Source organism: Anas platyrhynchos, chromosome 29 (assembly GCF_047663525.1).
Source record: "Anas platyrhynchos isolate ZD024472 breed Pekin duck chromosome 29, IASCAAS_PekinDuck_T2T, whole genome shotgun sequence".
In the NCBI taxonomy this organism is placed as follows: Eukaryota; Metazoa; Chordata; class Aves; order Anseriformes; family Anatidae; genus Anas; species Anas platyrhynchos.
In genome coordinates, this window is record NC_092615.1 from 4,806,103 (window position 1) to 4,820,294 (window position 14,192).

Consider the following 14,192-nt stretch of genomic DNA (forward strand, 5'->3'; position numbering starts at 1 on the left):
TGAAAGCCACCAGTGACATTCCCCGGCCAGTGGCAGGTACATGGCTAGAAGAGGTTTCCCAAACTTCCTGGGCCTTAAGGACTACAGATCTGTTAACAAAGTGCTGTTATTACTCATGGAAAAGCTCTGTAAGTGAAATATTCTTTGGGGCATTAAAGGATAATCACTGTATTAGGACCAAGAGGAGCCGAGTATGCGCAGAATTATCTGCTTAATTCAATGAAGTGAGCAAAGAAGGACAGAGGATTCCAGTACGAGAACTGGGGATTAGGTTCTCATTTATCGATGGCAATGCCCAAAGCCCACTGAAAAGCCTCCAATATTCCTCGAAGCTCAGCATTTCTCACAGCAGCAGCAGGAAAACGAGTCTTACTCGGACCGACAAATCAAGTGCTGATACAAAGAAAAAAAACACAGGTACAGAGGGGACCCCAGAACTCAACGGCAAAGACCCACCACCGAGATGTGCAGGTTAAACACTCCCGTTTCCCTTTTCACACCAGCCCTTAGGCATTCTGCCTTACCCAGGCACTTCCAGGACTGCAAGCCGCGGGTACCAGAGCACACAGCAGCTCCGCAGTCACCGCTCAGCACCAGGCCTGCCACGCACCTGCTGTTTTCTCTTTTACTGACGAGCAGAGAAGAGCTGCTGAGAAAGGATCCACCCCTCGGTGTTCTGGTGTCCCTTGCGAGCTTGTTTATCGGAGTGGCAGTGACTCTGCCTTCAAAGGAAGTGCGGCAGAACCCAGCAGGTCAGAAACTCCCCGCACAGCTTCACGAGTTCCCAATGCCTGGAGAGCAAATTGCACTCCCCTTCTCCCCCCCATCTCTTTTTCCCCTCGCCATTCTCTCCTTGCTCTCATGATTTTGCTGCCCTCCGCTCCCCTCCTGCAGCCCCCAGCCCTCTCCCCCGTGTGGGGTGGCTAACCCCACGCCGAACGTCGCAACCCCTTGCAAGAAAGCTGAGCTGTCAGCTGGGACAGCGCTGCACCAGGGCACACATTTCCATAGCAATTAGGTGATCAGCAAGCAACCACCACGGGGTATTAGAGTGGTATTAGCAGCAGCTCTCGCAGGAATTCCCAATTACCACTTGATTCAGGAGCATGGCACGGGCTGCTTACCCCTGTGCATATCTAAGAAACAAAGAAAAGCTCTACATCACGAGTCTCACGAAACCCTGACGGTCATTTGAAATACCTGATGCTTTATAGTGAAAGCAAAGTGCATTTCAGAAGGAAAACAGAAGAGCTTGCTCACGTTCAGAAAGCTAGGGCTCTGCAGGATGAAACCCATGCTGTTCGCATGTGGCTGGCTCAGCAAGGACAGCAAAATAAAATAATAATAATACCACAACAGGAATTGGGGTGTGCACCAGGCATCTAGTTTCGTCTCTGCTATGGGCTAAAAATTGGGCTGCAGTATGTCCTATTGTCATAGCACGGGTTTATGGCTTACAATCAACAATAAAACACAAAATGCAGACCACCCCATGGCAAGAAGCTCTAAAAGCTAAAGCTGTCACCCTAAACTAGCAGCCGCAGCTACCTCTGCTCTGGCTGACTAAGGACTATGGAGAAAGCACAGAAGAAAATGCTGAAGAGGGGGCTCCCCTGAAGCCCCAGAGGCCAGGACACGCTCTGGCCCTTCCAACCCCAGCTCCACAGCAGAGCTTTCAGCAAGCAACAGCCTGAAAATGCTAAAGCAACCCATCCATGGGATGACTTACACCTGGAGGGTCTGTTAAAGCTCGTCCTGCAACGTTCTTCTTGACGAGGAGATGGAAGCAGCTCACAGGTATAAATGCTCTCTGTGCTCCACCACGCTGTCCCAAACTTTCCCACCTACCTTTCCAACTCGTGGTGAAAAGGAAGGGCTGGAGCATCTCATGTCAATGTGCAGAGCAACTGGAATCTGCCTGCCACAGGACAGGCAGGGAAGTAACTTCACCTGGAAGGAACCCAGCAGTGAAGTTGCCTGCATTTAGCCAGTTATCGGCAGCTACCTACTGCTTTTTGACTTTGAACAGTTTGCAACACCAGTTTTATCACAGTGCCTGAGTGCTACTATTCCAGAACACTGTGTTCCTTGCTAGAAAGACAGTAGTAAAACTGGCTCACCAACGTGAATATGTAAAAGAACCGAACAATAAACAGCGTGATAAAAGATAGGAAAAAACCCTCTCAGGTCTAACAGGGGTGAGAGAATTTCTTGCAACAGCCAGAATTAACAGTGTTTACAGGAGTTGTTTCTACCACTCTCACAAGTTTTTCCTGATTTATTTTTTTGACAGCTCAGCTCCCTTTGGCAGTATAAAAAAAAAAAAAAAAAGAGAGAGAGAGAGAACAGTAGAGACCAGGTTAAAATAAGGGCTCTGGTTTCATAAAATACTTTCTACCCCCTTGGGTTTGCAAAGGATTTTTTGCAAGCCAATTAGCTCCTGGTTGAGCAGGGACTGGGCAAACACTGCAGGTTGTGATCACCTTCCACATGACAGCCAGAGCTGGGCTCAGGACCAGGAAGGTGGGAAAAAGGAGCGAGGCAGTGTATTTGTATAACCACCCACTGCAAAGTGCTTTACAACCAAGACACAAAGAGGATTCCCAAAGCACAGTCCTCACAGGCACCGTGGACTGAACTCTTCCTTTCCTCCTGGCTCCGTTGTGCAGGGATCTGAAACCACCACCTCCACCTGCTCTGCGGAGGAGGAGCTGCTCCCTGCTGTCCCCATTGCAACGCCCTGCACAAATCCCCAGGAACACACTCACTGCCTGGGGAGAGAGGGAGGGACAAGGTGGCAACCCTGAACATCTCCGGGGATGGATGACACACGGCAGGCACAGCAATACCCAGAGCTTGCTGAGGAGAAGAAACCATGAAGAAACACGGACAAGAAAAAAACAGGAACAAAAGTAGGTGCAAACAGCATCGTCATGGAGGCAAGTATAAATAAACAGAACATCAAAGTAGTTAGGTATAAATATTAGCTTTGTCAGCTAAATATCAGCTGACAAAGAACTGGGAGCCCTCCAGACCCCCACTTCATTTCCCACCAGCTGTGCCGTGGTAGAAGAGCAGCGCAGTGACGTCTGGAGGAAGCAGCTCAGGGTGGGGACCTGAAGTTTAGTGAAAGAGTTGTTAGAGGAGCAACAGAGAGCCTGGTAATTTGTTCAGTGTTAAGTATTTGGTGCCCTGTAAACAAAGGTGAGAACGCAGTCTGGATCTAATGATTTGCTCACCAAAAAAAAAAAAAAAAACTACTCTATGAACAGCATTTTCTCCACACAGAAAGCAAAAACTGTTTTAAATATGTCAGAATACAGAGAAAGCCAAAGACAACCTGACTCTGGTGCCCTGCGAGGGAAGCACGCCCAGCAGAACGGCTCGGTACATAAATGAGAATAAACACCACCAGCACAGCTGCATCCCTGCCAGGAACTCCCCCAACCAAACTAGAGGTCAGCTGCAATTGCTTTCCTGCCGTACCCCGACATACATCAGGATCCGTCCCTACATCAGGTTTTCCAAACAAACTGGCTGATTCTGTCATTCATCTAGGGTATAAAACTCACCCCTTGTCTTTCAGTGGAACAACCAGGTGTAAAAACACATTACAAACTCTGAGAATGCCAGCGGGCTTTGAGATACCGTCATGAAAGAGCTCTTTTGTAGGTGTGGAGGAGGCCTGATGGATTACCCCAGCCACGCTGATCAAAGGCTACCTTTGCCATGAAAGCCACTTGTGTAAGCGGGGCCCCACAGCACTAATCAGGACCGGCACCTTTGGCCACGATGCATTTGCAGATAATGTGGAAACACACGCAGAAGGAAATTCTGTACGGATGGAAAGCCACACAGACACACAGGCAGGTCCCCAAAGTCAGAGGGATTAAAAACGCTATCTGAAATCAGGCCACCTCTTTAGATGCTTAATTACACTCCTGGGAAGCCGGGAGAGGAAAGGGCTGCGGGGAGGGCTGAGCCTCGTGCCGTGCAGGCAGGCACCCCCGCACGCACAGCCCTTCCCGCAGCCCGGGTGCACAACTCAGAGGAGTTTTCACCGGGTTTTGCATTTGTTGCTTTCCGTTCCGAACACTAATATGAAGGTCCACATGGTCACAGTAAGGAAAATTACTAAAAATTGAACTCTGTTGTTCTTGCTGTTCCGATACACGCGATGGCTGCTGCAGAGAAATGAGTAAGTGAGAAGCACTTTGCAAAACGACTTTTTGGAGGATGTAGAACTGAGAGTCTGCGCTCTCCTGAGAGTCACGAGATAATGAGCCTTGCGATGACAACTCCTTGTAGGACTGGGAGCTGAACTGTGATCGGGACACTCTAAAATGCAAACTATTTTAATAAATTAATGTACCTCAGAAATATGGAATAGTCCCTCTGAGACACAGGAAGGTGAAGTTAACATCAACACTATAAAAACCAAGTTATTAAGAATTTACATAGCACCTCGGGGAACAATTTATTTAAACCAGACGACAGCTTTAGAAGACACCGAAACGAATCGCATTAAAATCACCTGGTTTGGCAAAGACTACGCAGAAGCATAAAAAAAGATCCTTCTGAAAACCCAAGGCCGCTTGTTTCCCCAGATACGTTTGTTTTGGTGCTAGAAAACGAGGCCTCTGTTCTGAGGCGGGGGGGTTCTTACAAACCTCCTCCAGGCCAGCGACTCCTTGCTGTGCCCTGGCCCTTCTGGGCTTTGCAGACAGCGAAAGCAGCAAACAAAGGCTGGCATTACAGGGAGAACGGGAGGCATCCAGTACAAGGTCACCTGTTTGATGCGAAAACTTATCTTACAGTGAATCTTTCTGCAGAAAAATACATTTGTTTTTTTTTTGTTTTTTTTTAAACCAAGCACCCTGGCAGAGCGCATATTTCAGATGCTTTAAATACATAAGAGCCCGAAAGTACAACGTGTGCCAGTCACCGCAAGCCTGCAGGTTTGGGGAGAGGAGCGAAGCTCGGCACGCACGTGGGCCACGGACAACAACGCCTTCCCTCCGGACACATCACCAGCCGGAGCTGCTGAGCAGCAGCAGCTGCTGCTAAACGAAACAGAGATGAAAATTAGAAGCGTTCACATCGATGGCAATCCCGACCTCAAAACGGACAAACTGGCACAGGTCAGACAGCAAACACTGCCCATCGCCCATCTCCCTGAGTCACTGGGAGCTGGCGACAAGAGGTGCATTCAACAGGAGATGGGGAAGGTGGAAACTGTTGGGAGACCTCCTTGGAAAAAAAAAAAAAATATTTTAATGTTGTCTGAACAGCCGTGTTAGCTTAACAGCTTGCCTGTGTTTACCGTGCCGGTACTTAGCAAACGGCCAACCTCTGCGATTACAGAAAAATTATCACCGTTGGAAAATTATTTAAAGCTTTTCATCTTCAGCCTCACAGAAAAGACAGCAGTTTCACAAGAACAAAACGTTTCAAAAGAGCTTTGCCAGCAGGCCGAGCTTTTGCTATTCTTTGCTATTAAGCAGTGCAAAAGAAATGGCATTTTTTTGGCGCAGACCTCATTTGCAAGTACCCATAGCAAATTTTCAACAATTAACAATATCCAACTACTTGGAAATAATTAACGTTGAGATTTAAAATAGCACATTTCAAACAAGTATTCAGAGTAAACGGGCTAGGAGGGCAGGTGAGAGGAACTAAGAGAAATGTTTATTCCTCTTTCAACATAAACGCAGTCCTAACGATTTCTCACGCCTTCTCTCTAAATGTTAGCTTTAATTATTAACATTAAATAATACAAATGTAGGTAACTTTGTACCAGTCTAAGGAGAGCAGGGTAGGAGAGGTTTTATTGTCAGTCCAGTCAAAACTGGCCTCTCCCCGTGCGCCCCACTCCCTGCGTGTTCCTCCGTACGAGGGATCGGATGCCAGAGCTACAAACATCTTATGAACCCAAGCGATCATTTCTTCGGTAGAAAAAAAGGAAGCAAACACAAGAAAAGAAAGTCTTATATTAGCAAGGCCGAAAAAAGGTTGAACAGTCATCCATCACGCTGTGGTATTTTTAAACCAGCTCGTGACAAAGCCCGGGGATGGTTTCACCAGGTGGTGCCAGCCTCCGAAGGGCCGTCTCGGCGCACCGAGCTGGCCGGAGGTCCCGCGACCAGCACCGGGATGGGTGGCTCATGCCAGGGGGTCGAGAGCAGCTGGGGACGATGATCCCAGCACACGCAGCAGCACGCTGCTGAGCGGAGAGGAGGCACAGCATGGCCGTGTCAAAGCCGAGCCGGCGGCGCTCGCTGCAGTGGTGTGCTCGCACCGGGAGGGACACGGTGGGGCACAGCGCGCACAGCAGCTCACAAGGCAGGACGCAGCTCCTGCTTTCATTCAAGAAAATGCGACTGTGCAGAGATTTGCCTCCAGTGCAGCAGAAGAGGCACCAGGAAGGTCCTCACACTTACTGCGGGTGATGCTGCAGCCTCCTGACAGCCTCGCCAGCAGTCCCAAAGGAAGTCTGGGACCTCCACTGCTTGCCCCGGTGACGGCAGCTAACTCTAGGATGCAGAAGCCAGAACAGGATGCTCTGGCCCGTGCAAAAGCCATCACTCAGCCCGTGCAAAAGCCATCACTCATGCTGCTCTACTGCCACAGTGATTTACAGTGCCGTCCGCTCGGGTGCTACAACAGGCAAAGAGCACCAGAGGCACGTCCGTATCTGTGCTAAACGGAACATTTTCCAAAGGGGAAACAGCACGCCAGCACGTCTCTCCCCTAGCCTCAGACAGAACTCAAGAAATAAGCGGTGTGTTACCAGGGCTGGCACCCGAAGTATCACGATTGTTCCCCGGGCTGTACCCGACCGGCGGCGCGGCACCACGCGGGCTCGAAGGCGTCTCGCTGCTTTAAAACCGACGGGACACGAATCTGGACGGTGTTCGGGTTCCTTGGAGAACTTTCCATTCCCATTCTCATTTTAGCTTTAAAGTTAGTTCTCAATATGCAAGAAAACTTGAAATTCTATTTGGAAAATAAAAAAATAACAGACTTCTGTTTCCAATAAAGAGACAGACTGAAAATATTTCCACCTCTCTTGTACAAGCACAAGGTACAAATAAGCATCTGCTTCACCATTTCAACAGCAGAGCAACTCTCCTTTCAAAGAATGAAGAGAAAAAGAAATTCCTCCAAGTATTCTGGTGGCCAGCATGGTCACAAGCAGTAATTCTACCCCTGACCCTCCACTCCCTCCATTTTCCAGCCTTTCTCTGACTTGCTCAAGATAAGTTATCGTCTCAGCACCTGTCTTACTTCTTTAACTATTTCAAGGGAAGAACTCCAATTTAAGAGAAAAAAAAAAACAAAACAAAACAAAAAAAACCTATTTCAATACAGTCACAACTGGACGCTTTGAAAAACAAAGTTAAAAAATAAAGAAAAAAAAACTTTTAGGCTATACAACATTTAAAAGCTTCAGCTGTGACCTACAAAGAGCTAACACCAAAATATAAACTGGTTTTCAAACCCGTCCAGCTTTAGTTACCTCAAAAGCCTAAATTAAAACTCTGCAGCTCCTTTACGACGCCGACACCTGTGGCTCCCCGGGCTCTTTTAGCCAACACACTCCCTGGCTCTCAGCACGAATCCTCTCTCAATACAAAGGCAAGTTCTCACCGGGAAACTAAAATCCTCGTGCAAGCAAACCTGGCAGAGCAGGGCTGAGTTTTTGCATAGTCTGTAGATTTTAAACACAAGCACAACGCCAAGGACCGAGGTCTCATGTTAAATGAATGGCTGACAGGGGAAGCCTCTCTGGAGAAGTCGCCTCTCCGGCAGGTGCTTCACATCCTGCAACCCACACAAAACCCAAGTTCACTTCCCAGGACGTCCAAAACTTCAAAGAATTACCTGAGCTCCCCGCGGTTAATAGGTATTGCAGATATTTGTTCATGCTGTACTTGAGGCTTTGAATATCTGCTTGGCACAGCTGAGGCTCCGGCACAGGCTTATGGCACACCACGCTGACCATGTGCTGACACAGCACTTTCTGGGCTGCAGAGATAATTAGGGCAGGACTTCCCACCCCAAAGTCCCGCCTTCACCCTCATTTACTCCAAAGTCAGATTGGTTTTTACTCGAGTTTCTGCAGGGGCTTTTTGACTCTTTCTTTCTTTCCTAGTACTGTGACTGTCACCCTGGGGACTTCGTGGCATCTCCTTTCCCCCCCCGTCCTACCGTACAAGTCGCTTTTTACTGTGTTTAAGCAACACAAGGTGGCAAGCAGGGTGCTTTCCCAAGCTGCTGGCCTGGGGTAGTGCTGAGCAGCCCCACAGGGCCACCCCGAGCCCAACACCACCCCCGTGCTCCCAGTGGGGAAGGAGCTGTGGGGCAGGGAGCGGGCCTGGTGCGGCTCCTCGCTGCGTGCCGGGCTGTGCCCAGCGCTGCTGCCTGTCCGGGTGCCGGCACGTCCCAGCTGCTTCGCCCACCACGGGGCTCCCACGGAGAGGTTTGGGAGATCCGGGATTTAGAACCTGGCTTTGTGCTTCTCCGGCGCTAAGGCAGCACCACAGTGCTTGACTCGAGGAATGAAACCAGAGGACGTGTTTAAATGTCAAGGAAGGTATTTCACGCTGCAGAAAGAAATCCTTCAGGACTTCCTGTCAGCGCGCAGAGGGGAGCCCAGGGAGTTTGCAAACCCCAGTGCCTCCAGGAGGCCCCTGCACCTTTATCGTTCACCACCCTTCTGGTTTTGTGAGGCCGCTGCACCTCCAGCATTCACCACCCTTCTGGTTCTGCTCCCACCTCCCCGCTGCTGCTTTCCATGCTGGACAGGGGAAGAGCTGAGCACAGCTCACGGCCAAGGGGACGCCGCTGAGCAGCTCTGCCCCCTGTACCTGCCCTTCCAAGCCAGCAGCACTGCCCCACAACCCCACACAAAATCCCAGCACACAGAGCAGCTGCGCCTGCCCCCAAAGTTAACCTGCCCCAAGCACAGGTCAGTAAATTACAAGAGATCTCCCGCTGCTGGAAGGTCGTTGCTCTGATTTACATGAGAAGACCCATCCTGACCTCAAGTGGGTTTTTTCTTCTTCATTTCAGAACTCTTAGAAAACACGCACCAGCAACGATTTGGTAATTACTGTCCTAAACGCAACCGAGGAAAAACCTTAGCGAGGTCCCCACACAACCCGCAAGGGCGCACCCGGCCCTGAACCACACGACCTCTCCTCAGAAACACCAAACGCTGTCGGCAGCTTTCCCCACTTCTGCTCGTTCCATTTCCCTTTTAGCAAACGTACCAACAGCAGCGCTTTCCTACAAGAAGCTGATCTCACACAGCAACCACAGGAAGGAAAACACGTTACAGACTTGTCCTTCACGCGGCACCAACCTGCACGGCACGATACGTGGCACAGGGGCACTCACAGGGCACAGAGGCTGCTCCCTCCCAGCAGCTCTGGGGTCATCGCGCAGCCCCACATGGCGCTGAACAAGGCTCCTGACACCTGGAGACTCTTCTACGGCCTCGGTCCTACAGCGACGCGTGGGCTGAGGATGGTTAAAGTCAGGTTTTAAAGCTTGCAGAGCCACTTTAGGTTTTATCAAGCATCATTTTGCACAGCACTTCGCATACAAGCCATGGCCACCCCGTACAGTTGTATTTTTTGGCTGAAGGGAGAGCTGCAGTGTCTCGCTGGGCCCTTGCTGCACCGGTGGCAGGACCAACAGAACCCAGGAGACGAGCCCAAGGGCTTTGCAGCACCTGACAGGAACCAGACGGCGTTGGTACAGCACCTCGCTTGGGGGCTGGGTGGCACAAATCACCCAGAGGGGAAAAGCTCTGTAGGACAGTGCCACAGAAACCTGCCCGGACACCTTTCTAAGGTGCCATCCAGAGCTGATCTGCAGAGCTTTGCCCGTCTGGACAGCAAATCTGCACAAAGAAAGCTTTGGGCCATAGGGGAGGGCTGCCATGTGCTCGTCACCACGCGCTGCTCGAGGCTCAAGTGCTTCAAGGCAGGGTGCTGAAAGCTTCGCTCCCCCACCGCCGGATCAGAGCAAAGAGGAACTGGCACCTCCAGACCCAGCTGCTGCTTTCTGCTCTGTGCTCAGAACGCATCCGCCTCTCAAGCATCTCCTGACAGCTACTTCCAAAGCCACCAAACCAGAGCCGGGTTTCCTTCGGGTGTTTGTGAAGAGATGCATTCTGCTTCTTTCATGTCTTTCGGTATACTCAGGACCTAGACTTTAAAGACAGACCCATTTTTCTCCTCCACAGCTCTTGAAGAGACGCTTTTAGGACTGAAGGCAGTTCTCCCCTCCTACTTAGGCAGCACGCTTTCAAGGCACTTCACACACATTCAATAATCTTTTCATCCCGCTCTGAAGCAGGTGGGTTTCTGTCATTTGGTAGATGGAAAAAGCACTTCAGCCAAGTCAGGATTAGAGTTTACAACCCCCGGGTTCCCAGCCCCGCACAGGCTCACGTCCCGTCTCTCAGCCCACCACCAGCACCATGGAAATACCACGGTGCTGAGGCCTCAGCCCCCAGCCAGTACTGCGTTTCCACGAGCCTCGGGGAGCCACAGCCACCTGCGACAAAGACACGGGAACATGCATCACATGAAGCACTCACACAGCTCAAAGCCCTGCTCAGCCGTGCCCCGTGCACCACTCTCATCACACCACTGCCCTCCTCACCTGCCAAGTTTGCATTTACCAAGCTGCTTTCGGAGGGGAAGGGAAGTGAACACCTGCCCCATGCAAACAGCAGCACAAAGGGGGGAGCGAGCTCCGTCCCCACTGGAGATGGCCCCCACCAGGCACAGAGGCCCCTTCACTGCTCTGTAAGTGGCTGGGACCACGGGAGCACTGCAGAAGAAACGAGGATCACCTACTGCCAACACCACACTCCTCAGGAAGTCTGCAACAGCAACAAGGAGGTGGGGGACAGCGCTGCACCCCACTAATTCCTCTCCTCCCCTCCTCTCCGCTCCCCCCAGCACACGTCCCCAGCCTCCTCCACCACAGCCGATCCCCTCCCCGGTTTTCAAAAGCAACTTCAAAGCCCCAGAAGTCCTACTAGGAGTTTTGGGGTTGTTGCCAGTCCTAAGGTGATCCTCAAACATCAAAGTGAGCACCAGCCTCGAATCAATATGCTTCGCAGGCCGGTTCTTTAGATGTTCTCTTTTTTTTTTTTTGCCCAGGCTCTATCCCAGAAAACACAGATCTACACTGGAACTCTTGGTGCAGGAACCACCTGTTTGGCAAAAAAAAAAAAAAAAAAAGGAAAAAAAAAGTTTTTAAAGCTCACCGCAATTAAATAGGTCAAAAATGCCTGTTATGGGGCTGCTTTAAAACCAGACAGGCAGCTTCGCTGACCAGGAGCAACTTGTGCTGGATGGAGAGCCTGCTTGCAAGAAGATGGTTGCCTGCTTGCAGCTACACGACTGCACCCTCTAGCGTAAGTCTCCAGCACATCCTTCCAGGCTCGTGGCTTCAGCAGGAAGGGCAGGAGCACATCTGAAGCCATCAGATGAAGCTAAGCCTTGGCACTGCTTAAAAATAACAGCAAAAGCATCCTCTGCTCCCACAGACACTCGGCACCTTACACAGCACCCTTCTAAAGGTCAGCGCTCTGTAGCGGGTTCCTCGCGTATTTTCCATTTCTCAATCTAAATTAACACAAAAAAAGACCAAAGTCCAGCTCTAGGTGGAGGCAGAACGTGCAGGGCCGTGGCTGTGACAGCCGCGCAGATGTCAAGGGGCTGGGGACGAGGCAGAGCAGGCGCCGAGCGGCAGACACTTCACCTGAGAAAACTAAACCACTACAGCTTTTATTTTTCAAAAAGCTGAAGCTTCTCTAAGAGCCGTAACACAACCAACAAACCTCTCTCCCTCCCTAAAACACGGACTTCTCCTGGCTCACCAACGCAGCCGAGCCAGGCCCAGCGGGAGCGGGACGGGGATCACTTCTACCAGCAGCTCCGCTCCCGCTCAGCTCTCACGTGAACGCTTTCGACCATCATCAGAAGCTGCACAAACTTTTCAGGTGCCCTGAGAGGTTTTGCTAGACACCAACCCTTGCTTCCCCATTTCGTAACCAAAAACTTGAAGCTGTTCAAAAAGCAAAACCAGCACCAGGTTTATTTAGTAGAGCAGCAGCTGTTTCAGGTGGGAGCCCAACACGGGCAAACCTTGCTCTCAAACTGACAGTCTGCAGATGTTTAAAGGCACTGAAAGGTGACTGAAATATTAAGCACACCTAAAGGGCCCCACAGAGCTTTGCAAATTCAACAGAGCACTGAAAGAGGCAGGAGTTTTTGGTTTTATAACAGTGTATGTGTCTGACTGTGACTGCCCTGAACACGCTTATTTATTTTAAATTTGACAGCTGTCGTGGTAAGACGAGCTGGTGATCAGGGGACACACAGAATTAGTAATTTCTCAAGTTTATGAATAAGCCAATGTAAAGCAAGCATAATTATAAAAAAAAAATAAGCTGTGCTTTATTTTGACAACTTTGGCCTGAGGTCATTAGACCACACACACGAGCATGTATGGCCTAGCAGAGTAACAGCTTGACCAAGAAGAAAGCGAGCAGCAGCCTTCTGGGGGGAAGAACGAAGGCTTTCCTCTGCCAGTACAATAAGCAGCCCAGCAAATAATGACTAAGTAAAATGACGAGAGCTGCTGGAAGAACCAAGCAGAACAGCAGCGATCTTTCCCGTAGCCAAGCTTCTTTTTGAGAGAGCTGGCGTTGCTCCACGCCTCGCTGAAGTCCTGCTGGGGCTTCCCGCAGCCCCACCGGCAGGACCAGCAGCTGCTGGCGCGGCTCCTGCATCACCTCCAGGCCCACGGACAGCACAGCAGGTCAGAAGGCTGCCCCGACAGCTCACAGCTCGCTGCTGTGTGAGTTTGGCTGCCTGGGGGCACAGGGAAAGGGCTGAGCACAGAGCTGTCCTCCAGCAGCCTGGCGACAGGAGGAGGCTGTCCTGGGGCGATCGGTTATTGCAGGAAGCTGCTCCCCACCGCCCGTGGGTCAGGAGGTGCCTGCAGGATCCTGCCGGTGACCAGGGGATGGTTTGGGTTGGAAGGGATCCTCGATGATCACAGCCTTCTCCAGAGCAGGGGGCTCAGAATCACAGCACGGCTGAGGCTGGAGGGGGGCCTCTGAGGATCAGCCAGGCCAGAGCACCCAGAGCACATCACGCAGGACGGCACCCAGGTGGGGTTTGGCTATCTCCAGAGCAGGAGCCTCCAGCACAGCCGCTCTGGGCAGCCTGTCCCAGCCCTCTGTCCCCCTCCCATGCTTCAGTTTGTGCCCGCTGCCTCCCGTCCTGTCACCGGGCACAACCCGCAGAGCCCGGCTCCATCCTCTTGCACCCTCCCATACACACAGAGGAGATCGAAGCCCTGGGCTCCAAGGATCATGGAATCATTACGGTTGGAAAAGGTCCCCAACCGCACCTGCTCCAACCCCCGCGCCGTGTCCCCAAGCACCAGGCCCAGCCCCTCCTCGAGCACCCCCCGTGCCGGTGACTCCAGCAGCTCCCCGGGCTCTGTCGATGTGTCCCCGCTCCCAGCCGGGCCCCCCTCGAGGCCGTTCCCTCTGCTGCGGGCAGAGCCCGGCCCCAGCTCCCCACAGCCCCCAGGGAGCGGGGGGGGGCCCCTGAGCCTGCTCCATCCCCAGCCCCCCCCCAGCTCCCTCACCACAGGGCCCGTGCGGAGCCCCCCCCCCCCACCTCACCTCACGAGACCCACCCCCGGTTTCTCTCCGCACACCGAGCGGCCCCAGGGGCTCCCCCTCCCCCCGGGGCGCCGCAGTTTTGTGGCCGGGAGCCCCGGGGAGGCCCCGGGCCGGCAGAAGGGAGGCGGGGAGGGGGCCGGGGCCGTACCTGCGCCGTGGCCCAACGCGGCGGTGGCGGCGGCCGCACCGGGGGCTCCGCAGCGCGCCGCCACCGGGGGGTGTCGGAAATGGCAGTAGGGCCGGCGGCAGGGGGGGCCCCCGGCCGGCCCCGACCCCCCGGAGCCGAGGAAGGGGCAGTCGATGCCGCGGAAGTAGCCGCTGGAGCGCAGCATGGCGGCACCGGGCGGCTCCGGGCGGCTCCGGGCTCCGGGCCCCGCGCTCCCGCCTCAGCGCCCCGGGCCCGCCGCCATCTTGGGAGCGCCGCGGCCCGGCCCGCGAGGTCCCCCCCGCGAAGCCGCTGCCAGCA

The 14,192-nt window shown here is 52.6% G+C and overlaps 1 protein-coding gene across 4 annotated transcripts in view; it reads right to left on the minus strand.

Moving 5' to 3' along the window:
- REXO1 (RNA exonuclease 1 homolog) overlaps positions 1 to 14,192 on the minus strand; it is a 41,797-nt gene extending 27,605 nt beyond the window's left edge. For 2 of the 4 annotated variants that reach the window (XR_003501285.3, XM_027471803.3), the window contains exon 1: positions 13,875 to 14,192. Coding sequence is in view for 3 of the 4 variants with exons in the window: in XM_027471803.3 (XP_027327604.3) it covers positions 13,875 to 14,058 (184 nt within the window). In the remaining variant the exon portion in view is untranslated. Of the gene's footprint in view, positions 1 to 1,848; positions 1,901 to 13,874 lie in introns of those variants that run through there. The other 2 variants (XM_027471801.3, XM_072029258.1) reach the window with 2 other exon arrangements.